The sequence below is a fragment of the Carassius carassius genome, chromosome 40 (genome assembly GCF_963082965.1).
Source record: "Carassius carassius chromosome 40, fCarCar2.1, whole genome shotgun sequence".
In the NCBI taxonomy this organism is placed as follows: domain Eukaryota; kingdom Metazoa; phylum Chordata; class Actinopteri; order Cypriniformes; family Cyprinidae; genus Carassius; species Carassius carassius.
Genome location: NC_081794.1, coordinates 12,899,982 through 12,924,916, shown reverse-complemented (window position 1 = coordinate 12,924,916; position 24,935 = coordinate 12,899,982). Strand labels below are relative to the sequence as shown.

The following is a 24,935-nucleotide window of genomic DNA, read 5'->3' as shown; positions in this document are numbered from 1 at the left end:
GAATCGAGCTATTAAAGAAAAAGGTTTATAGGAAGATACATTTCAAGAGAAGTCCTCACCCTTTCCTTGGAGCCCAGGATAATGCTGGCGACATCAAAGATGACAGCAAGTGCCACTTCCCCAATCTTACACAGCTCCTTCTCCTCATAGGCCATGCAGATGGCGATGGCGTCGATCAGCACGAGGGGGTCCATGCCTTTGGAGCCGTTCTCTTCACTGTGAAACATAGCCGTGCTGGGCTGGCTGCCTGACTGGTAGCATGGCAGCAAGAAAGGACCTAGGGCAGAAAATTGAGTGATGTGATGATCTGAGGTCTCTTCGGATGTTTCTCACACACAGATAGAAAATAAAAGCTTACATTGTTGTTGCTAAGCAAAAGTGAAAGAATTAAATTATTTTAAAATAGGATGTGCTAAAAGCTAAGAAATGTCTCTGCTACCAATAGAAAGTTATCATTCATTGTCTTCTCTTCCGGGTCTGTTGTGAGCACGTTCACAACACTGCAGTGACGCTGCTGACGTATGACACTGCTGACGTGTTATCTTTGTTATTGGGCACACCAGAAAACACGTCAGCAGCATCTTACGTCAGCAACATCGTAAACGCCCTCACAACAGGCCCGGAAGAGAAGACTAAGTTATGTTAAGACTGAACTTCAATATAGATGACAGTAGCAAAAAGGCAGAACGATTCCTCACCACACTGCTGAGCCACTGCCACCATAGTGTAATGGCGGATCAAGCTTGCAACAAAAGGCAGAGCGCTGGGCCTGAGATCCTTGATGACCGCGGACATGAACGCCCCCGTCAGGGCCTGCTCGAACGTCCTGCGTGCCGGGGTGTCCTGGGCTTTGTACCGGTGGGAGATGATCACATTAGGGATCCACTTCTCTGTAAAGCTGTTGAAAACCAGCAAAGGGATTTAGCTCATAATTCGCATCGCATCCATAAACTCGCTCCATTACATGCGCCTGGGGTTGAATAACCCAATCAGGCGATTTGATTTGATTACCATGTATAAAAGGCTTTTTGTGTTTGGACAGCTGAGCCCCATGGGAGTCTGGCTTTGTGTCTGGCTGACATTTTGTCTCATGTTTGGTTATTTATCCCAGCTGATAGCAGCACAGTGATGGAGTGAGTGTTTTATCCTTCCTCAAGCCTGTGTTCTATAATGCCAAAGCCGGTAGCAGTGGTGATGGATCGCTCCATTTCATTATCGCTATTTAAAAGGCTTGGCTTAGGGAGAGGACTGAGCCGAAGAGAGCGGTCAGATCAATTCAAATTCATAACGCCGCCACTTGGAATGGAACTCAATTATCCGGCCTGGCATTTGTGATATTAAGAGGGCATTCCGCCTTCTGAAAAAGGCCCCTTTCATGATGACCAGCGCAGTGTGCCACACTGAAAGAGGGAGAGAGGATGTCATGAATCAAGACATCTAACAGTGGCAGCAGCTCTCCTCCCATATAACTGACACTCAGTTATTTCGGAAGGGGCCCGTATGACTGGCTTTTGGGGTAAACAGATAAAGTACAGTCAATTAGCCTCAGCGTGGAGATCAATGACTCTGTTATGTGACCCTAGCCAGTAGAAACGGCTCTGAGTAATTAGCCCTTTGAACACTGCAGACAGTAGCGGCCAGGCTGGATGAGGCACAGAGGAGCTGCAAACATAGCAAAAACAGTGAAAATGCAGAGGCAGGTTTCAGCCTCACAACACACAGGAACAGGGCTGCAACTAATAGTTATTTTGATAAACAAATAAACTGTGAATTACTTCCCCTATTAATATGATTTTTAAAAATCCAAATGTTTTTATTTTTAATATGTATAAATTAAGTTTTAGTGTCTTTTAAAATACACTGTGGATGCATCTATGTAGGCTATGCAGTACACTATATTAAGTGCAAAAAAGGATACATTCTAAAATTGCTTTAAAATTTACAAATAAAATCACAAAACAGGAAAACTAAGTAGTTTTCAACATTTTCCTGTTTTAGATCACTTTCAAAAACTTTTCCCACTGCAACTCAGACTGTCCTCTGCTGTATTTCAGACTTTTCTGTGTACAATGTGCATATATTGCCACTGATCTATAATCAGATTTGTTGATAATTTTTCAGATTATTATAGATTTTACGAATATGTAAGTAATTGTTGCATCCCTACTCAAGAACTTGAGCTGTCAGTGCTATGCCTTTCACACCGAATTTAAACAATTGGCCTGAGATTCTTAATAGGACAAGTACAGTTTCATATTGAGCTATTTACATTTAAGTCCCAGTGCATGACACATGAAGTGGATGTCTTACTTTGGATGGGCGAGGAGCTGGTAAAGGGCGTGCTTGTTGTCCTCCAGGCTGGTCATGGCAACCAAGAAGCATTTGATCACCTCCCAGGCCTGTCGTCTGTAATAAGGCTCAGTATTGGCACTCTTCAGGCAATCCAGTGCAGTCTCTATAGCCTAGATACATAACGAGGACAACGTTAAACATTACTTGACCAAATGAACACACAAAAAAATTAAATTAAACAGCTTAATGCCTCACATTAACAACCCAAAAATCGGTTAACGTGATAAAAACCTCATCACAAAATTGCATATGATTGCATGCCTCACACATCATTTTTATTCAAGTTATGTTGCACATTTATATGACACTAATCTCCTCCGCTTGACTGAAATTTTCGGTGATGACACTTAAAGACCCATCATACATTAAAACATTCTGCAGTGATTAGATGCCTCTTAAACCTTAAATTATAAAGAGACAAGCTAAAGTGGCAAGACACGTCGAGGGAGAAGATGAGCTAATTAGTAAGATTCAAGGATAGAGAAGGCAGCTCGCCACAGAAAGGGCTGTCTGAATGAATTATCGCCGAAGACAGCGTGACCACTGACAGCCACGCAGGTCATTTCAAGAGAGAAAACCCAAAACTGGCTCTTAATACTTATGTGCTCTTGGAAAAGGTGAAATAAATGGCACACGGGCTGAGAAAAAGAGGGTCGTACCTGGCAGTACAGCACTGTTTTACAATTCCTCAGGGTCCTGAGCTGTTCCTGCCTTGTTGAGACATTATTATAAATGTCACATAACCTTGTACACATGTTCTATTCCCAAGAGGTCCCTCCACACAAACTATGTCATTTTTCAAAAGCTCAAGGCCTTTACAGTGGAGGCCTGGCCCCTAAAAATGTGTTTTTCTTTAAAACTCCTTGGGAGCTCTTCTCTCATGCTAAATTGATTCATGTTGAAAATTAATCTAGGAGCCCCTGATGAAGGCCTCTGACACCATCTGAATGTTTCAACTTCGTTTAATACCATGATGCTTGTAAATCTGACAAATATGGGCTAAATTAATCAAGCAAGAGACCATCAGCTCTGACAGGAGAAGATTCACAGAGAACTTTCTTGAACTACGCTGCATTAGCTCTCATTTACAACCGTCTGGGTTCCTGGAGAGAAGGAACGTAGACCGGCTTCATATTAAATGAGAAGACAGTTCAGTTCGTCTGGTGTCCAAATCAAACCGTGCTTGGAAATTTCTACACATACTGAAACAAGTGTGCATGCTTTGAGAGTGAAGGCCGGTCCTATGGGGGACAGAATGAGTTGTTGTCGGTCTCAAACCAAACACATCACTGGGCTCCGGGCGCCTGCAAACAGCAGCTGCTGCCTGCGGCAACCACAGGGCGCATGCAAATGAAATTAAGCAGTGATGGGGCAATGGCGGTAGCATCCATCTTTGTGGAGTGAACACAATTACAGAAATGACAGTTTGCGTTTTCCCAAGCAGCGATGAGCAGCAGGAAGGGCCATTAGCTGGAGTAAATAATCCCGTCTGCACAGCAGGGAGAGATTGATTAGAGGAGGGGGGGTGGAGAAGGAGGGAAGAGATGAGCACAGCTTACAGCCTGATCATCTATTTAATTACCTGGGGAAGACGATGTCTTTCTGCACACTCTACACTTTGACAAGGATTCATTACATGAAGAGAACCCCTCTTCTAACCCCTCAACCTCCCCACCCCCTTCATACACGCATATAGAGGTCAAATTGACATATTGAAGGAAGTGGATTCATTACGGTTTATTGAGATAGCTCTCATGCAATCTAGAAAGCGGTGTTTCCGTAGTGTTTTTAAAAGCATGACACAAACTCTGATGGCTCTCTGAGAGTCCTTAAAGAAAAAAAACACAAGATTCATCTCAAATCAACCTCTAACAGCACTGAGAAAAACAGTATTAAATATAAATAGAGTAAGCAACATCCTATTAAATAAATAATTGAAACATGTCATTTGAAGCCCAAAGTACAAAATACTGAAGAATATACTATCTATGCTTTTCCTTAAAATGAAGTAAAACTGGTGACAAGTCTTCTGAAGCCACACTTGGGACTTTGATCAGTTGTATGGTTTTGGAATACTCGTACAGACCTTTTCTGGTGCTTTTATTGACATATCAAAACTTGACAGTACTATCTATTACTATCTATATCTATTATTTAGAAAAAAAAAATGGCCAGCACATTCTTCAAATGTGTCGTTGTGTTTCACAGAAGAAAAAAAATTATTATTGGTCTGGAACATGAAAATGAGTATATGACAACTACTCCTTTAAAGCTGACAAGGTATACAGCAATATGAAAAAAATACAGGTTGAGGTGATTGAGCATCTGCAGAGAAAACTAAAATAATTTTTAAAATGGATGAAAAATGACCTTTTATTCTCAAGTTTTTTAACTTTTAAATTGAACTTTCTGCCTGAATTTTTTATGTGACAAACATCTTCGACATCTTCCATTTTTTTAATCAAATAAATGCTGGTCTCAGAGTGAAGGATGGCACTGTGTTCACTTATACGCAGCAAATGTAATGTAATTTACACACATAAACCTGCAGAGAATATTTTTGATTATACTGCAGTATTGGTTTTATTCCAATATGTTGTGCAGTCCTAAAAGGTATCATGCACTGACAACACAATGAGATGCTGCTTGTATGAGGATGATTTAAGCATTACCTTTTCCATGGGAAGCTGAACGGAGGCTTTGCAGTCTGTGAATTCTGCCTTGATGCTGGGGCCTTGAACCTCTGTCACCACATACTGCAGCTTCTGCGACTCCTTTAACATTTTCCGGTTACTTCCTCCAAACTTGCCCAGTACCCGGTAAGCGACATGGGAGATGGTCTCTGCAGGGTTACGAAGTGTTCGCCACAACGCCTGTTTATAAATGCATTACGGAAAACATTTGAATCATCCATCAGGCCTCAGTCAGGTCTAAAATTAAAGGTCAGAGCTTTTACCTGCATCAGTTCAGCTCGGACTGGCTGGATGTGGTCATAGAGGAAGTCAGGCTGTAGGTTGTCCACACAGAGCTCCAGTGTGCGCAGGCCCTGGCTGACCAGAGTCTGGGAACCGTTGAGTGCAGACACCAGTGGATCCATGAGCATGGGCAGGTAGGGCAAAAGAGAGCTCAGCCGCACAGGGACAGTGAGACACAGCTCCACAAACAGATCCTTCATGTGCTGCTTATGGAGGCCGCTCTGCAGCATGTTCAAACCTAAGAGATGACACAAAGGATCAATACTCAAAGAGGTGACAGACATGGCATTAACAACAGAAAATATGAGTAGAGTTGATACTCGTTTATTTTGCTACCCCCACAATGGATCAAATGGTTAGCTGGACCCTATTTGTGATTATATTTACCTCCGCTATGACGCTTTTAGAAGTGACCTTAAAGCCCCTTTGTGTTGTGACCCACCAGTTAAGAACCACTGTTCTGGGGAACTGCTACAGTTAAAGAGCTGGTTCACTAAACTAACTCTTTAATGATCTCACTCACCTTGCAGCAAATTAGGCAGCAAAGGCAGAAACTCCTGGTACAAGAGGTCATGGCTGCCTCCCCCTATTGAGCGGAACAGGGCTCTCAGCAACAGGAAGTAGTTATAGGGCTCCTTAGCAGACTGAGCCAGCTCCATGGAACTGTTCACTATTTTATGAAGGTGAGGCTAAAAAAAAGAGATTCAATACATCCTTGAGAAGAAAAATACAAACTTTAATTCTTCACTGTAACTTAAGAACAACTGAATAATTGAGCAAAAGCCAAATACTATACTAAGCCAGGCTGCTTGATTGGCATATATTCAGACATGTTAAGAATTTTATAAGAAATACATTTATTATATAGTCATTGCATTGTTTTTTTTATGTTTTTGAAATAAGTCTCTAATGCTAACCAAGGCTACATTTATTTGATCAAAAATACTGTAAAAATCAGAATCCAGTGTGATGAGATCCTTCAGAAACCATTTTAATGTGCTGATTTAGTGTTCAACAAATATTTTTTGTGCTGCTTAATTTTTTGTGGATACCATAATAAAAATGTTTTTCAGGATTCTTTGATGAATAAGTCTTTAACTGTCACTTTTGATCAATTTAATGCATCCTTGCTAAATAAGTTTAAGCAAAAAGTATCAATTTTAAACTTCTGAATGGTAGTTTATGTGTGTGTGAAACTACAGTGAGAAGTAAACTGCAACCATTAAAAAAAAAATATTTCAAAACGGTGACACTGAATATAAGAGGATTATTTCAGCGGGCAACAGGATCGATGGGAAGTGAGATACAGAAACCTCTTCCTCTCCACTATTTCAACAGTGACCTTCAGTTTGGTCTTTCCTGTCAATCTGAGGCACAAGTGTCATTTCTCATCAGAGGAGCTGACAGAATGCATTAAAATTAATGCAGCACAGTTACTGGCACTGAGGCGTTAGACAGCACAGTGTCATCAGAGCTTTGAGGGTGTGAGCAATCCCTCCATCCAATCACTCTGAAAAAATTGCAAATTACCTACTCAATACTCTAAATAATCACCTTAGCCAACTAAAAGACAAAAAAGCTTCATAAACCATGTGCATAAGACACAACACTCACCTTGAGCATCTGCTCATTTTCAGCAGCGAAGAGAGACACTGAACCAAAGACCAGTTTGAAGAGTTTGAGATAAAGGTTTGACAACTCTACATTGGAGCCCATTTCAGGCAGACGCTCCAACAGATACTCCACCAAAATGGTGGCAAACAGTGCAGAGGTGCTCAGGTTGGCCAGGAAGGAATTTGCAACAATCTGTTAAAGGATTGAACAGCCATGTCATATCAACAGTCAATCTTTTTTTTTTTTTTTTAATAAATGTCAAGTCATTTCTTTTATGAACAAAAACTGCCAGTACCTGTAGGGCATAGTTTTTGGATATGCGTTCCACCATGTATGGAACAGTGGTCTGGAAGATCTCTTTAAAAGTGAGAGGGTTCATCATAGTGAAGACTCCCGCGAAGTGCTCTAGAACCTCCTTCTCCTCCTTCATTCGCACCGTCTGACAGTTAGCCACACGAATGTACGTCTGCCCATTGCCGGCAATCTGTACCTAGCCAAAAGGGGGTTGGCTTTGTCATAAGATGTAAACTTCAGCTCTTGGTTACAAGAGTGCTCGAATAAACCAACTTTATTATGTTCTCAACATAATGTGACATTCAGATTTAAACACCTCAGCTATTCTACCAGAAAGTTTTAAGCTATTTTGTGTAATGATTTTTGTTGTGCATTAATCAGTGGACGGTCGTACCTGGTAGATGTCCAAAGCCTGCATGGCATATTTGACCAGCTTGATGTAGATCTGTGTTTCTTTGGGCTGGAGTTGCTTGTTGGGAATGAACTGTGCCTCTGTAATACATCAATACCAAGGGGAGAATATTAAAATGGGAATGCTGAGCAGAACTAGCCCTCCAATGACTTTGAGACACTACACAAACTTCAATAGTCCAGACAAAGAAAATGTTAAACAGAACCGATATTTAATGACTTTGCACAATCTAAAGCCATGTAAAAGTTAATCCATCTCACCTCCAGGAGCTTTACAAGAAGTGATGCCCCATGTGATAGTTTTCACTCCACATACAAGAGTCTTCACCAGACTGCGACAGTCGGACACCTGGAAGGTCTGTTTGTCCTCCTTGTCCCCAGGTCGATCAAAAGATGTGGCTGGAGGTGGTGCTGGGGTGACGGGTGTTGGGGGTGCAGGTGGAGGTAAGGCGGGTGTAGTTACAGTAGGGGTGGCTGGGACTCCTGGTAACACCCCTGTGTCCACCACACCCATCTCTGATTGGGGCTTGCACTTCTTAAAGATAGATACCAGCTGGTACCGTGCAATGGTGTGGAACTTCAACACAAAAACCTGAGAATAGAAAAGTCATATCCATATTTTTGGGGCTTTAAAAATGCATTTACATGTGGTCAGTCTTGTATCCTATTGTAATCACAATCACAGTGTAGTTTACACAGGCTAATGTGCCAGCCTCTCTCACCTCCAGCATTCTCATGAGAATGTCTCTTCCATTTCCATTCTCCTGTTCGCTCTTTGATCGGATACAGTCTACGAGGTTAAGCAACAGTTTACAGGACATGGTTTGGATGCTGCTGGGTAAGGACTCGTCGTCAATATTCTTAGCAAACAGTTGCACAGCCAGAGAGAGGTCCGTCAATGGGAGGTTCTGTCTAACATGGTGCACCAGGTCTGCTAGCGTGCTGTATGCCAAGGGCCTGAAACATCAAGATACAGAATCTAAGCTTCTGTTAGGGTTGTGGAAAAACTAAAACTTCTCAGTAGCAATTTCGATACCATGGCAATGTTGACTATTGGCCAGTGTGTTTCCATGAGACACAAGTGACTGTGTTTAACCCTTATTAAAAAAATAATATAAAAAAATATACGTTTTCCATTTAAATTTTAAAAATGTAATTTATTCCTGTGACGGCAGATCTGCATTTTCAGCAGCCATTACTCCAGAAAAGATCATTTCATATCACAGCTGAAAATTCTTTCAGAATAATTTTTATGAACAAAGTGGTAACACTTTATTTTAAGGTGTCCTTGTTACAAATTACATGTACTTACTATTATAATAACTATTATGCATAATTACATGCAAGTAACAAAAGGCAGAACCTAATCCTAATCATATAGTTAAGTACATGTAGTTAATTAATATTACTCAGCTTTTAAATGTATAATTACACTGTAACAAAGACAATGTTAAATAAAATAAAGTGTAACCAACAAAGTTCAAAAGAACATTTCTTTGAAATAGAAATCTTCTATAACAATGTCTTTACTAACACTTTATCAATTTAATGCATCCTTACTTAATAAAAGTATTAGTTTAAAAAAATAACAATAAAAACTTACTGACCCCAAACTTTTAAACAGCAGTGTAGCTACATTTTATTTTAATTTTATAATTCTATTGACTTGTTACAGATATCTCTACTCCTGTGCCGTGGAACCTCCAGCCTGAAATTGATCAGAAATCAACCCTCTAAGAACAAATAGCTCTTAACTTGGCTAATACTATCTTGGGTCGATACTTGTGGGATTTCAGACAAAGTTTCAGAATAAACGACACTAATGGCTTTGACAGATTTTGAGTCCTGCCAAATTTGCCTGCTGAAGGCTGATGGAAGCCGTGGATGAAAGAGGGGTGGCGTTGGCAGGCATATGACATCTGGGGCAGGGAGACAGACAGTGGGCAATGCCAGGACAGCCTGGCATATGAAGATGGGCACCTGGATCTGTTCTGCCCAGTGGGGCAACTCAGCTCAGTCACGCGCCATTAACAATCAATTCTGATATGCTGCACTTAATGAAATCTAACTTTTCTTTCCCCAAAGAAACTTGGGAGGAAAAGGATTGTGGCCTCTAGCCACATTGAAGAAATTACAATAAAATGAACATTTATTATTATCATGGCTCCAATCCAAAATCTAGTCATTTACCTTGCTTTTTACATAGACATGGTTCATTTCTTTTGAATAAATCTTTAATATAACTCTTATTATATTATTATAATAATATGATTTAGTTAGTTAGTAGTTAGTTAGTAGTACTTTATTGTTCAGCCTAAGCTGAAAATTGATCTTTGGTCTCGCCATACAATCACAAAACAATTAACAATACACAACATCCAATGAATACATCTAGCCATACACATATCCACAATAACAAAATTAAAATTTACATTCCTACCTCTTATTCAAAAGACTTATTGCATTTGGTACGAAGGTTTGTTTATATATTGCTTTCATTGCTTTTGGTGTTCTATAATGACGACGTGATGGTAATAATTCAAAAACATGATTCAAGGGGTGTGTTGTGTCTCTCGTTATAATCAAAGCTTTTCTCTGAACAGCAATTTGGTATAAATGAACGACTGACTTTTGCTTTAATCCTATAATTTTCCCAGCTACTCTTATAATTCTGTCTAATTTAACTTTATTCACAGAAGTAACTCGTCCGAACCACACAGTTATATTATACCCTAAAACACTCTCAATTAAGCCTGTATAAACTCTTTGCAACACAGCTTTGCTCACACAAAATTCTTTCAGTTTCCTTAGCAAGAATAGCCTTTGATTTGCTTTCTTACAAATAAGAGCCACATTATCAGAGAAGTTCAATTTAGTCTATCATGATTCCTAAATACTTAAAAGTCTTCACAATTTCAACAGTTTGATCACATAACATTATTTCTGTTAGAGGCTCTGGATGACTTAAAATCAACTCTTTTGTTTTACTTACATTTATCAATAAAGAACTTTCTTCACACCATTTTTCTAGTTTCAAAACCTGCTCCTCGTACTCAAGATGTACACAGTCTTTCCATAGAAGTGCCACAAGTGCCATATCATCTGCATATTTATATAGTTTGTAATTCTCATGCTGCACTCTTATACCACTTGTATAAACAGAAAATAAAAGGGGTGACAGGATGCATCCTTGGGGTGCCCCCGCGTTTAAGGATATAATATCTGATTTGAACCCCCGAGCACAAACTCGCTGTGGTCGATTTGTTAAAAAATTCTTTATCCAATGAACTATTCCCCCATTCACACCTAGAACCAGGAGACATTCCAAGAGTAAATGTATCTGCATGGTATTAAAGGCAGAGGTGTAATCTATAATAAGAACACGCACATAAGCCTTTGCTTGTTGTAAATGGCTAGCAATTGTATCGACTAAAGTGAGCGTAGCGTCCTCTGTTCCTCTTTGCGATTTATATGCAAATTGCAGTACATCTAATTGTTCTGGTACATATACTAGGAATATGGTTATTCGACCAAATTCCTGCAGCAGATATAATGGTCTAAAAGATACAACCAAAGTTTCATAGTCCGGGGTACAAGTCTGTTCAATTATAGTATACTGTGATGACCAGTTCTTATCAACATACATGCAGAGTCCCCCGCCAACAGATTTCCGTGATTTTACCTTATCTCTGTCGGCTTGTATAGTGGTAAATCCCTCGATATCCACACTATGATCTTCATTTAACCATGTTTCCGTAAAACAGATGAGATTACTGCTCCTAAATTCCTCCTCTTGTTTAACTCGAAGCAAGACCTCATCCATCTTGTTATTAAGAGATCTCACGTTAGACAGCGTGATCACTGGAAGGGGGTGACGGCTTCCTCGCCTCCGCAATCTGTTGCGAATTCCTCCTCTCGAGCCTCGCTTCTTAATTCTTGATCTCCTTCTTTTACGAAAACATCCACTTGTTGGAATCTTTAAATCGATGGAATGATTATCATATCGTAACGATAACAAGAAGTCTCTTGAATAATTCCGACTCGACACCATAGAAACCAGTTGATCTTCAAAGGCTTCGCCCGCCAGCACCAATCCAACTAGCGCCAAGGCCATGCAGATCATGCACACATTCATACTGCTCCCAATTTAAGAAACCAAAATTAAAAACTAATTTTAAAAATAACAACTTAGATCCACAAACAAACAAATACCACAAAACAGCAAGACACAGGGTCAGCAGCAGGCCACACCCCCGGAACAATTTATTCATTCTATGTTGACCGTGAATGCGCAACATTGTATAGGTTAAATACAGGAAACAGAAATGATTAGCTTATCTCACGAGCCTTCATTGCTGTTTCACGTGATGTCACATCATAATCAAATGACTCAAACTAATTAATTCGGTTTCCTGTACAGACTACATAGAATTAACCTATGGGATGAGACATTAGACATAAGAACAAATGACTCTGGCTCGGCAGGTGAGGGGAACTAACAGACTGCATAGCCTGCAGACCCAGCTACGCACTGAAATAATCATTTCCGTTACATAGAATTTGGTCTTGCTACATTATAGTTTTGACTTATTCAAAATGTGATCAGTATTTGTGTATGTAAATGTGTTGAGGAATTTGGATATTAACTTAAAAAAGCAGATTCCGTAAAATGATCCAAACTAATTCAAGATGTGTCCGTATCACCATTGATTACCAAGTGTTATTGGGTTATTTTTAGTTATATTGGACGATAATGGAAATTGGATTTGTGTTTGCTCATACTCTCTGTTGTTACATTTAGATGTCATCTAATCTTAACTTTGCAAACATTTAAAATAAACTTACAACAACAGCAGCAGCAGCAGTATGGTTTAACATTTATTTGAAGCACATGTATTTGGTACTTGCTACCTTATATCTTTACTCTTTCCTTTCATTATTCTAATGGCTTTAGAAAACATTGCATCTGATGTTTCTCTACGTCGCTTTTTGCATAACTCCAGGTCATCGACACCAAGCTTCCTTGCAATTACTTTCTAGGAATTAAATGCTTTCTCTGAACCTTTAAAGTCTCTACGCGAGCAATCGTACAGGTGCGGATATACTTGCGGCAGCTCAGCTCTTCAACACAGTGTATTTATGTTGTTAGTGATGTTTTTCTCCTGCCTGACTGCTGCTGAATGAGAAACGAACTGGGAAAAATAAATACATAAATAAAAAGAAATGTGCACATCAAAGAGGGTAGAGTTCCAGAACATATTCAACAATTGCATTATCGCAAAGGTAACTCAAAGATGTTCAGGAGCCAAAGCGAACTCAAGAAAGTTTGCTTTGGTGAGCGGTTTCAAATTGCTTAAACAAACTTTATTACGTCATAACAGTTCATACTTCGATTTCGTTTAAAGTATATTGGGGCTTTTAAGTGGATCTGCAATTCCTTTTGCAGCGCTGCCTAACAAGGCTTTGGAGGTTAAATGTGTGCCCTGCGAATTTTCGCAGTTTCACACAAAAATAATACTGGTTTAGAGGGGGTTAATCTGCATTCTTACCTTAGCGTCTCTCTCGCAGTGTATCCTGAGCCAATGAGTATTGACTCATCGAAAAGCTTGTCCATGCATGGAATGAATTCTGCAACACAAACAGACTTCATCAGATGCCATCGCAGGCTCTGAAGCCCACCGAAACAGCTCAGGAGCCCATGAACCATGAGATACATCAATGCCAGATCTCAACACTCAGAGTTTCTCATCGATTCATTTAACCTTCTCTACAGGATTAATGATTTAGAAGAGTGTATCAGATTCCTCTCTCAAATGCTATTGATTGAGAGGTGAAGCTCAGAGAACGCAGCCGTTACATATCAAAGCGGTACCCCATGAAGCTCAGCGGTGTAATTAACACCAGATGCGAGCGCTCCTACAATAGCGAGTGCTTTGCATATCTTATTTGGGAATATCTGCCAACAATCTGCAAAGTGTTTGGCGGTGGATGACTCACGGCTGCGTAGATCTGTGGTGAGGATGTGCTTGGCAGCGATCAGCAGCTCTTTCCGCAGGTGAGCCGTCTCAGGGGGGCAGTTAGTCAGCAGCTGCAACATCCCCTTCACCATCTGCTGGGAGTACTTCCCAACCAAGTCCTGACACACAAACGTTTCACATCGTCACTGCTCGAGTATTAAAACAAGTTTCGAAAAGTTGAATAAACAGGTGGTTGGCTACGTTTCTACCTGGTAGATCCGGATAATGTAAGCCAGGAATGACAGGGTCTTGATCTGTGCGGCAATAAAATCTGCATAAAGCTCCTTGTTGAACAGCTTGTGTTGCCTGTCACGGACAGAAACCAGGAAAATTTCAATGTCACTACGTGTTAAATTGCACCTATGAAATCCTTTTCTGTGCATTAGTGGTGATGTAACACCACACGCTCAAGACGCAAGAGGTCACTGACCGAGCCTGCGGAGACACCTGCAGCATGATGGTGTTCATGATAAGAGGCACAAACTCCGACACAACGTTGTGTATGTTCAGTTTGTACAGCTAGGAAAAAGCACACGGAAAAGCAATTACTGCATTAAATTACAGAAGGGCGATAAGACAGAAAGCAGACTCGAGCTTGAAACATTGTTGCATAAAATGTTACACCATTTATAAGATTCATGCATTCAAAATAGAAATTTCGAGTCGGCATTAAAGCATTTTAAAAACGAATCATAAAACCTGAAGATTTAAGACACTACACCATGTTGAAAATTTTCAATGTATATTTCTGAAAGCAGTATCTGTGGTTTTTGTGGGTCCTGCATTTTAAGCAGAAAACAGAAGTACACCTGCTGGCCAAATGTATAATGATAACATGCAGAGAAGGTGAATTAAAAACCGTGCTTTGATTGATCGTAGCTTCCTAACAGCTGTGGACTGTCATTTTCGGTCTCAAAACATCAAAACCGATTTCCTTTACAATTAAAGCTCATAACAACAGAGACAAAAGCATCTAATCACAGCAGTCATTTTGATAAGAGTGGCAGGTTTGAAAAAACAATGGATTTAGCTATGAAGTATGTATTTCAGATGATTGGCAGCACCTTTTATAAACAAACCAAATGTCTAAATGAGAGACGTGTCCTTTCAAAAAGAGGGTGGCTGGCATAAAGTCAATACTGAATGAGTGTTTTTATGGGCTCTCACCTGATACATGAGGACTACGATGATGGGCAGCTCTGCCAACACTTTGAGTGACAGCGATCCCCGGGGGATTATGGTATGCTGGAGGACAAAGAGGAGATGGATGAGGCCACTGAGAGACTGAACCAGTTGTTACCATAAATCTTATTTTTTAGTACTAATACTGATTTGCTTTTTGTGTAAAGAGAATTTAAAAAAAGAAAGAAAAAAAGAAACTGCATTCCAGCACCTCTTAAGCAGAAAAATCATAAGCAGGAATTCGGTGCCCTCTAGTGTCTACATATAGTAAATATTATTTGCGTTGGATTACTCTACACAAACTAAACAATCCACAAAGACCCTGTTTACACATTTGTGTCGCTGATCTGATGACAAGTGGTAAGCACAATATACATGTGTAATCAGGATTCAAAACAAAATGTGACTGATTGCACATATTGTGGAGATCACAAATGCATGATATAGAACTGTTTTTGTAGTATTAAAGGAATGTTCACCCAAAAATGAAAATTTGATGTTTATCTGCTTACCACCAGATCATCCAAGATGTAAGTGACTGTTTCTTCAGTAGAACATAAACCAAGATTTTTAACTCAAACCGTTGCAGTCTGTCAGTCTTATAATGGAAGTGGATGGGTATCACGGCTTTGAGAGTCAAAAAACATGCACAAACAAAACCAAATTAAACCCTGCGGCTCATAATGATACATTGATGTGTAAAGACACAAACTGATCGGTCTGTGCAAGAAACTGTACAGTATTTATATTGGGATTTTCACCGCAATGTACGAACTAGGGCTGGGCGATATATCGAATATTAGCGATAATATCGGAATAATTTTGACGACGATGTACAATTTGAATATATCGGGAATATCGAATATTTCAAATTCAAGCATACTTTCCCAAAAGAACGCGCCGAATGTCCAAAAAAGGAACCTGTAACTGCTGACTGCTCTACGCCCCTCTACTATGAGAGCTTTAATGATAGCGGTTGCCAGATAACAAGAGTTTAAATCTCTGAATCAGAGCTCCACTGTTACAAGGATACATTTTCTTCCCGGTGTTTGCTTATTTTAAGCAATCTGGCAACCATGCGCACGTGCTCACTCCTCATTGCGGAAGAGCCGCCGCCGATAATCTGAAAACACTAACAAGCTGGAATTGAGCGATCTAATGAAAGCGTCGTTCAGCCGGTCTGTGTTCTGTCGTGAGATCTCAACTGTATTGTTTGCATTTGTGATCGCAAAATAAATGCACTTAATCGACCGCTGATGTTTGAATAGAGAAACATAGGCTATGGCCATTTGGAATTACTATTGGGGAATTTCACTGATATGTTTACCAGTTTCCATAATATAGACAGAGAGAATGCAAAAGTCTTTGGTATTCATTTATATATATTTATATATAAGAAATAGCTATGTGCTTCAGCAACTAGCTCCCCATCTAAGAGGGTTTTTAGTGTCAGTAGGAACATAGTTTCATGCCACAGAGCTTCTCTTAAAACCAAAGACAGTTGACAGACTTGTGTTCTTAGCTTAAAAAGTTGTTAAAAAAATTAAAATAAAATACTTATCCCAGTTGCATAGTTTAAATTATGAATTGCATGCACTAAAAAGAAGAATGCACTTTCTGTAACTGTTACTTAATTTGCACTGCTTCAGTTACATATAGGCCTACATGTATTCATTTAATAAAAAGCAGTGATCTCTTGGTCTAGATTTTTTAACTGCTTAAATTAGCTGTTTAATCTAAATAGTTTTTTTTTTTAATGGGCAAAAGAAAATCATGTTTTATTTTTTATTATTTAAATGCAAATGCAAACATATCAAGATATATATCGAATATCGTAAAAATGTTGACAATATCGAGATATCTTTTTTTTTTTTTATATCGCCCAGCCCTAGTACGAACTGTCCTGAGTGCATTCTCAACAGCCAGCCCTGATACGTCTTCTTGCTTTATGGTGGATCGCAGACTTAAGTCCATTAGCGCCACCTATCTCCCAAATGGACTATTGACACCCTATCTACAATCTCAAATATGAGTGTCAATGGTCCACTTGAGAGATAGGTGGAGGTAATGCACTTTTAAGTCTGCGATCCACTGTAATGCAAGAAAAAGACGCGTCATACGGAGGCTGTTGAGAACGCGAAGGACTCACACAGGACAGTTCGGATATTGCGGTGAAAAATCAGAGGTAAGAAAACAATATAAATACTATTCAGTTTCTTGCACAGACTGATCGTTTTGTGTCTTTACACATCAATGTATCGTCACGAGCCGCAGAGTTTAATTTGGTTTTGTGTATGTTTTTTTGACTCTCAAAGCCGTGATTTCCATCCACTTCAATTATATGACTGAGAGACTGCAACAGTTTGTGTTAAATATCTCAGTTTGTGTTCTACTGAAGAAACAAAGTCACCTACATCTTGGATGCCCTGGGGGTAATCAGATAAACATCCAATTTACATTTTTGGGTGAACTATCCCTTTAACTAACCATCTTGATGCATCCAAGACGGCAATGAAAAACCATTTACTTGCCTGTCAATCACTGCACAAAAAGTGTTTTGCTATTTATGAGCAGCATGTTTAAAAAGAAAATAACCATCCAATTGAATAAATTGGAAAATTAATTTAGCAATATACATTTACACACTGATGTGTTACTACCAGGTGTAAATCGGCTGATCAGCCGATCAGATCACACAATACAGGTGTAACTGCATAGATGTGTTAATATGATCAAACAATTACACCATAATAACATTAGGTTACTACTACTACTACTAGAATACTGCCAGACTTTGTTCAAGACAAACACAGATCAGCATTTGAACACTCAGATCTTATCAGTTTTACTTTCAGCGTCCAGGCTTATTGGTACGTTACAGTTCACTCACACACAAACACACATGCAGACACACAATCTTACACACAGTACCATTCTCTGGACTAAAGCACATCGCTCTCATCATTGTGTTCTGCTGATCATGTCTGTCAAAACTATTCAGCGAATGAGGATTTTGTACAGGTCTGCTGGAGTTTGTACTGACCGTTCGGGTCTCGCTGTCCTCACGCTCTGGTGCGGTCTTCACTAATACTGAAGTGATCATGCCCACCATTTCTGGAGAAGGCACTGTGTTTTCTGCAATAACCTGAGGATTCTCAAAGTACCTCGTCTGACAGACAGATACACAAGTTCAGAAAACACATACTTTAACGCAAACATACTTAAAACCTTTTTGGTTAAAAGACCTTACCACTACTTTTGGCAGTTCTTTGTAAATTTGCTTCACAAAGTCCAAGAAATGATGAATCTGTAAGAGTTGGCAGGAAGATGTTATTTAATAACTTTTACTGAAACGCAGGAAATGCAAATGCTCGTTAACATCACAGAGTGCCCGAAGGCTGTATCTTACCTCTTGCGAGACCGGGGGGCGAAACTGTTTGTGCAATTCAATGATGATGCGTAAACAAATGAGCACATTCTCCTCACTTTCAATCTAAATGATGAAACACAGAGGCAAGAATTTATCAGAGCCATTTTTTATATAAAACATACACACACATGCACGAGCACACACACACACACACAAGGTGATGCATTACATTTGTAAAATAAATTATATTTAATTTTTTTTTTTTAAGAGAACTGGGATTTTTTTCATGTAGTTTGAAATGTTGTGATTTATTCCCAATATATGACTATGATATTACTATTTTTGCTTATTTTTTCCATAAGACAAAACAATCAAGTCAGAATTCATACAGATCAGCATTTGGACACTGAGATCTTATCAGTTTTGAGCTTTCAACGCCCAGGTCCTTTGGTAATTTACAGTTCTCATACACACACACACACACACACACACACACACACAGACTACCATTCCCTGGACTAAAGTACATCGCTCTCATCACTGTGTTTCTGCTGTCCGTCTTGCATGCTATCTACAAATATTTGTCCAAAATTGCTTGACAGCATTTATTTTATAGGCTCTTTAAATTAGAATAAGCTTGGCATTCAGGTAAAGAAAGCTGACCTCAAGGAAGCGGAACATGACAGAAAGGATGTTCTTGGCATGAGTCCGCAGATGTTCATTAGTTGGGATTCGGTGGATGATCTCCAGGACAAGTTTCCTTAATTGCTAAAACAAGAGTCAAAGAAACCTCATGTTTACTTAAATGTCAGGAATGAGGCCTCAATAAAGACAATATGCAATATGATTTCCACTAAAAAGCACACCTGCGTTGGTTTCTCTTGAAGGAACTGCACTTCTCCATCCTGTAGAAACGTTAGGAAACGAGGGATGATGTGCTCCAAGAAAGTAGAATACTGGGGTGAGGATGTGACATTCTGTGGACGATGAGTAATAGGAATTAAAATAAGGAATTATTCTTTTACTCTTTTATTTCAAGCTTTTTATAAACAAAATACAAGGGCTCACCTCAAAATTCTCACTGACTTCCTGCATCATTTTCAGTTTGGTCTCATCCGCTGATGTTTAAATGAAAGAGAAACACAGTCGTAAGCAGAGACAATGATTTCAACTAACATTGCAACTTTTTAGTTGAACGGAGTACACTCACGTGTGTTGTTGTCAGTGAGTGCCGCCACAAACTGCAGGTATTTCTTCATGAGAGTGGTCTGATCCACCACAGTGGGGCTCGGGGTGGGCACGAAAGACATGGTGGCGGCCGGGACAGACAGGATTACGCTGAATATGGGCAGACTAATGTCTGCACTCGTCTCAGAAGAAATTCATGTCATCTGTAGGAGAATAACGATACGGGCAATGTCAATATTAGTGTCAGCCTTGCACAAACAGCTACAGTATCTTATCAGATGATACTAACATAGTATTTTGACAGATGCAGCGGTACTGAATCATTACCATGTTCACATAACATGGTATTTACATGATATTAAAGGTCAAAATCCATAGTAGTACCATCTAAACACACACAATGATACATTATTGCCATTTGACTTTGCAAGTAAACATCTTGTCTACGTCACAACTGACTGAAAACTATAAACATATATAGAGAAATTTAAGGTAAATAATAATGACACTATACTGTCTGCTTTATAACCGAACTTGGAAATAGACCTGAATTTGTTTATAATTGAAGAATTTTGCAACACAGACGTTTTCCTGTTCATTACCGTAAGGCTGATTTTAAAGCGATCCGTTTTGCGTACTTGCCATTGCATTTATACAAATTGCTCACAACAAAAATAATGGCAAATTAATCAAAATCGCATCCATCACAATTACTTACAAGGTGTTTTATGCAGACTAGTTTATAAGCTGACCTCTAGTTTAGGGAAGCGGTTGGCGCGCCAAACTGCAACAACACGCCTACTGCAGTCACGCACACTGACATGACCATGATTCGCACGAGCTAAAGTGATAATGTTAAAACCTAAATCAACCCCTTGATCACAAAGCTGACATTAACACAGAGACTTTCGCTTCTTGGAAAGGATTTACGTGTGTTCATAATAGTATTGCATAAGATAGCAGCACACCAGGCCAATCACAGAAGAAAGAGAATACTGTTGGTAACTGACTAGCCGGCTGCTAACCCACACCGTGCCATTATTCACATGCAGAACTCAGGTTTAGCGCCTTTTACCTCAATTAGTGCAAATATTTAAGGCGGTTGTCTTTCAAACAAAGTTAATAATGAACTTCTCCACTCATTCTGCATATAAATTACAAAATCACTCCCAAAAACAGCAACAACTTACCAGCAAGGAGACCGGAACGAGTTGTAAGATAACTTCCGCTACACCGTATGAAATTTTGTGGAAGCCTTGAAATTAATCCGCCGTTGTTTTGTGGATAATTGTGTGAATTGTCATACAGTGTAAACTGTAACGTGGGAATTTTATGCTTTTGTACTACACTTTCTCAAGTGGAATTGAGTGCCCAAGCTGTGTTCTAAGAAGTGATTTTCAAATTTAGACACCAATATAGTTTCCACGCGGAAGGATACCAAGAGAACCCAGGCGTGCGAAGACCATCGAAAACGATGGTCTTTCCAGTTTTCATTTAGATTAGTATATAACGCCTTTAATGTAACTTTATCACTCCCCAGTATACAACATATTATTTTAATAATCGATTCAGCGCTATTTATAAATACTACATTTGTTTATAAAAATGTATTATCGAGACGATTGTGTTGAATCAGGTTTATGTGGTACACTACTGCATAAAACGGCTTTAAATGCTTCATCAGCTGCAGTGATGTGCGGTTTTTATTTGATCCACTAATCATTGTGATAATAATAATAAAATAATAAAGATGCTGGATAAATATGTTTAAAATTACAAATAACATGTAAGTACATATGTCACCACTTGGGGGAGTTTTAGTAAGAAGTAGGTGATAGAAAAACGAAACAAGGCGTATTAATCCTAAACGGACAACACATGAAAACATCAGAATTTCGTGGAGGAAAAAACGAAATATCAAACCAGTTTGGCATCTACAAGCACATGATAGATGCTACATTTCAGAGCTGTCTTAATTTTTTTTTCTATCTTAATTTGCCATGTTTGTGATTGTTTTGATTTTGACAACTGTTCTTAAAAATCTTTTAGTGGATTTATGAAATCAAGTTCACACAAATGCCCTATACAGGTGAAATATAACACATTAACTATGTTCCTGTAATATTCGACAACCAGAATAGTTTTGTTTTTATATTAATAAACAATATTTTGTATGAAAGGTGTGCTATCATGCTTTCATTTTGATAAATGCCACTTGGTTTAACATTTTCTCATGTAATGACAGTGACTGTTGAGATTTATAATTTGAGATGATTAATGTAAAACATTTTTATAATTATTATTTTTTAAAGTTTCATGTCATCTTCCATTCATACTACATTCATTCCATTTGTACAATCACAGGAGTGGTATCAGATGTAATCCTGGTGGAGCTTCAGCAGCCCAGATGGTGAAAGGTTACATTATCATTTCAAGAGGCTCTCTGCTGGGCTGGGAGCATAAAAGAAGGAACAGATCCCTGTCTCCCACTGATCATGCAAACTGATTAATGTGATTGTTTTACATGAATTAGAAAAAAAACTGTAAAGTAATGCAATAAATTAATGCAAATAAACTTTTTTTACATTTCCGGGGTTCTCGGGGTTTGATAGAAAAAAGAAATGTGTCAAATTTGTTGTCACTCCCTCAGCCGTTGTATAAGAAACACTCTCACACCAGTGTTAACCAGCTTTCTGTAATTAAATGGCGAAGTAATAAAACACAAAGCACAGTGTTAAAATGTGGCATTTAATTTAAAGCTAAAATATATATTTAAAAAAAATGTAAAAATGTCATCATAGTTTGTCAATAGGGTCCATTTCCATTCTTACACACTGTTTAGAAAAAATGGAACCTAGGACTGATTGTTTTCTACACCAGACTAAATATTAAAGTTATGATAGACAGAAGTAGTGATGGATCTTTATTGACGTACATCTGAGTGAAACAGTTTTTTTTTTTTAAAACATTGAGACATTTTAATTAAAAATGATGAGGTCAAAACAAATATTTTAAAAATGAAACATGCATTGATTAATCACTCACTCAGAGATAAAACTTGCATTAAAAACAAAAACTCACTTTAAAAATGACTATGCATCATTACAGTACTTTACTGATGTAAAGAAATAAATTCAAACTCGAATTAAAAATGAAATCTAAAGAATATTTGGCTGTGGGGGCACAGAGATGTTCACTGAACACCTGATGACTCAAATTCTGTTGTAAAGAGGGTCACTGGTTCACAACACAAATGTGTTTCTGCTGTAAACAGAGCTCTCATCTTTCAGTTTAATGAGCTTAAGGTTTCAGGCTCATAGTGTAATATCTGGATAACATTTTCTCTGTAGTGTGCATCAGCTCATTTAGATATTTTTTGTGTTAAGGCTTTGTTTATTCACTGGCTTTTACATCTCTCATAAACATGCTTCTGTAAGAAGTTATTAGTCATGTAAGTGAACTATTCATGGGCAGGGACTAATGTGCCACTTCTTTGAAATTTGTATCTTCAGTTGTATTTTTGTACAGTGTATCCATGTGATATCAGGCTACTTTTGAATAAATCATCTAGAGCATTGATCCAGTGGACAGCTCTCAGCACTGCATATTTTGGATGTGTGTTTTATTTGATAAGTCCAATTCAGTTCACGTGCACTCTAATGACCTGATGAGTTGAAATGTGTAAGACTTTCCAAAGATTTCCAAACCTTTTCACTGATGAATCACCTAGTGAGGTATAAACAATCTTGGGACCCACCAAAAACCTGAAATATGAAAAAAGAAAAGAAAATAAGTTTGTTCTTTTTTAGTTATGAAACAACATTAAACAAAGACATGACTGTGAATAAGCCTCACATAGGCCAATTGTTATATACAAATAAAGACAAAATATATTGTATTCTTGGTGGCACAGTATGCAGCCTTGGATATATTAAAGAAATGATGATGATGGAACTTGCAGTGAGTCATTGATTGATTTAGTATCTGCTCTGATGCATTCTGTGAGTTCATTCAGTGAATAACCTGTGAAGCCTGTTCAGGGATGTGCAGGTTTTCTTGCAGCTCACGTGTAGCAACGCACAGTGCTGTCTAACACTGCTGTAATCCGTGCCACAGTTGTCGTGCATCATGTCAGAAAAGTCATACCCTAGCTGCAATCAACATATCTTCAGTTTAAAATCAGTTGCAACTTGCACTAAAGCCCAAAGAAGGACATGTTTATTTTCTATGCATTATGGTATGTGCTCAGTCAGTGTGTTTAACATAATATTTGGTCATCAGCATTTTATTTATTTATTTATTTATTTTTGTCATCCAAAGAAAAGCTGTACAGCAGCCAGGACCAGGAATTTTTATGTCGAAAATCTAACAAAATTAAGTTTAAGAGATAAAATAAGGATATATTACAAATCTCAGGGTAGTATACATTGTATCAGTTCATAAATTCCTGGAAATAGAACTTGGCATTGCTAGTGTCATGCTTTATACTGTTTGATTAACGTTTGACTAACAATGCCTATTGGCCCATTATACCTAACACCACCTTTAGAAAATGCACAGATGATCTCAACATTAATAACTAATTCTCTTTTTTTGACTTGCTTTGATATTGTTTACATAATATGCCACTTAAGAAGGTCTACAATTATAATTGTAAAAGACTGTAAAAATGCAGTAAAAATCCATTAATGGGTTAACAATAAATAAAATACTGTACAGGTTTTGGAATTCAAAAAGAGCAAGTAATTTACAGTAAAAAAATAAATAAATAAAAAATAAATCCAGTATTCCTTGTGACATTTCACATTCGACAGTCTTTCACTGAAATAAATTTGTTTCTTCATAGGCTTTTATTATCAGTTACATTCATTTTTTATGTTACGTTGGTAGCACTTTACAATAAAGTGCCATTAGTTAATGGTATTTAATGCATTAACTAATATAAAAGGGATACTCCACCCTAAAATGAAAATTTTGTCATTAATCGCGTACCTCCATGTCGTTCCAAACCCGTAAAAGCTCTGTTCTTCTTCGGAACACAATTTAAGATATTTTGGAAGAAAACCTGGAGTCTTGAGAATGTCCCATAGACTGCCAAGTAAGTAACAGTGCCAAGGTCCATAAAAGGTAAATAAAAATAAAAATATATATATTCCGTTTGCCATCACACATGCAATCTGGTTATGCACTGTTTTCTTTCAAATCAAAGCTAAATACACGTAGAAACAGTGCATCCTTGTGGCGTGGAGGACACAGAAGAGCACACACAGCACAGTGATGGAGTGACACAGAGGAGATCGTTGACAAAGGAATTATTCAATAAAGTAATTATTTTTGTTTTCTTCACTTACAAAAAGTCTTCATATAACACATATTGTATGTCTGATGGCAGATGGAATATTCTGACAATGACTTTTCACACCTTTTATGGACCTTGACACTGTTATTTACTTGGCAGTCTATGGGACAGTCTCAAGCCTCCAGGTTTTTATCCAAAATATCTTAAAGGGTTAGTTCAATCAAAAATGAAAA

At 38.4% G+C, this 24,935-nt stretch overlaps 1 protein-coding gene across 4 annotated transcripts in view; it reads right to left on the bottom strand.

Annotated features, from left to right (window-relative positions):
- LOC132122129 (transformation/transcription domain-associated protein) overlaps window positions 1-20,644 on the bottom strand; it is an 80,263-nt gene extending 59,619 nt beyond the window's left edge. The window contains exons 1-24 of one of the 4 annotated variants that reach the window (XM_059532044.1): window positions 20,594-20,644; window positions 19,426-19,606; window positions 19,284-19,333; window positions 19,082-19,192; window positions 18,879-18,983; window positions 18,255-18,338; window positions 18,096-18,152; window positions 17,889-18,014; window positions 14,831-14,908; window positions 14,094-14,182; window positions 13,873-13,969; window positions 13,644-13,782; window positions 13,196-13,274; window positions 8,369-8,603; window positions 7,908-8,238; window positions 7,630-7,727; window positions 7,237-7,431; window positions 6,942-7,133; window positions 5,851-6,016; window positions 5,309-5,565; window positions 5,025-5,225; window positions 2,311-2,462; window positions 699-898; window positions 60-277 (exon numbers count right to left, since the gene is read on the bottom strand). In XM_059532044.1, coding sequence (XP_059388027.1) covers window positions 60-277; window positions 699-898; window positions 2,311-2,462; window positions 5,025-5,225; window positions 5,309-5,565; window positions 5,851-6,016; window positions 6,942-7,133; window positions 7,237-7,431; window positions 7,630-7,727; window positions 7,908-8,238; window positions 8,369-8,603; window positions 13,196-13,274; window positions 13,644-13,782; window positions 13,873-13,969; window positions 14,094-14,182; window positions 14,831-14,908; window positions 17,889-18,014; window positions 18,096-18,152; window positions 18,255-18,338; window positions 18,879-18,983; window positions 19,082-19,192; window positions 19,284-19,333; window positions 19,426-19,525 — 3,360 coding nt within the window. In that variant the 5' untranslated portion in view covers window positions 19,526-19,606; window positions 20,594-20,644. Of the gene's footprint in view, window positions 1-59; window positions 278-698; window positions 899-2,310; window positions 2,463-5,024; window positions 5,226-5,308; window positions 5,566-5,850; window positions 6,017-6,941; window positions 7,134-7,236; window positions 7,432-7,629; window positions 7,728-7,907; window positions 8,239-8,368; window positions 8,604-13,195; window positions 13,275-13,643; window positions 13,783-13,872; window positions 13,970-14,093; window positions 14,183-14,830; window positions 14,909-17,888; window positions 18,015-18,095; window positions 18,153-18,254; window positions 18,339-18,878; window positions 18,984-19,081; window positions 19,193-19,283; window positions 19,334-19,425; window positions 19,607-20,371; window positions 20,391-20,478; window positions 20,560-20,593 lie in introns of those variants that run through there. The other 3 variants (XM_059532048.1, XM_059532047.1, XM_059532045.1) reach the window with 3 other exon arrangements.
- Between the last annotated feature and the right edge of the window lie 4,291 nt (window positions 20,645-24,935).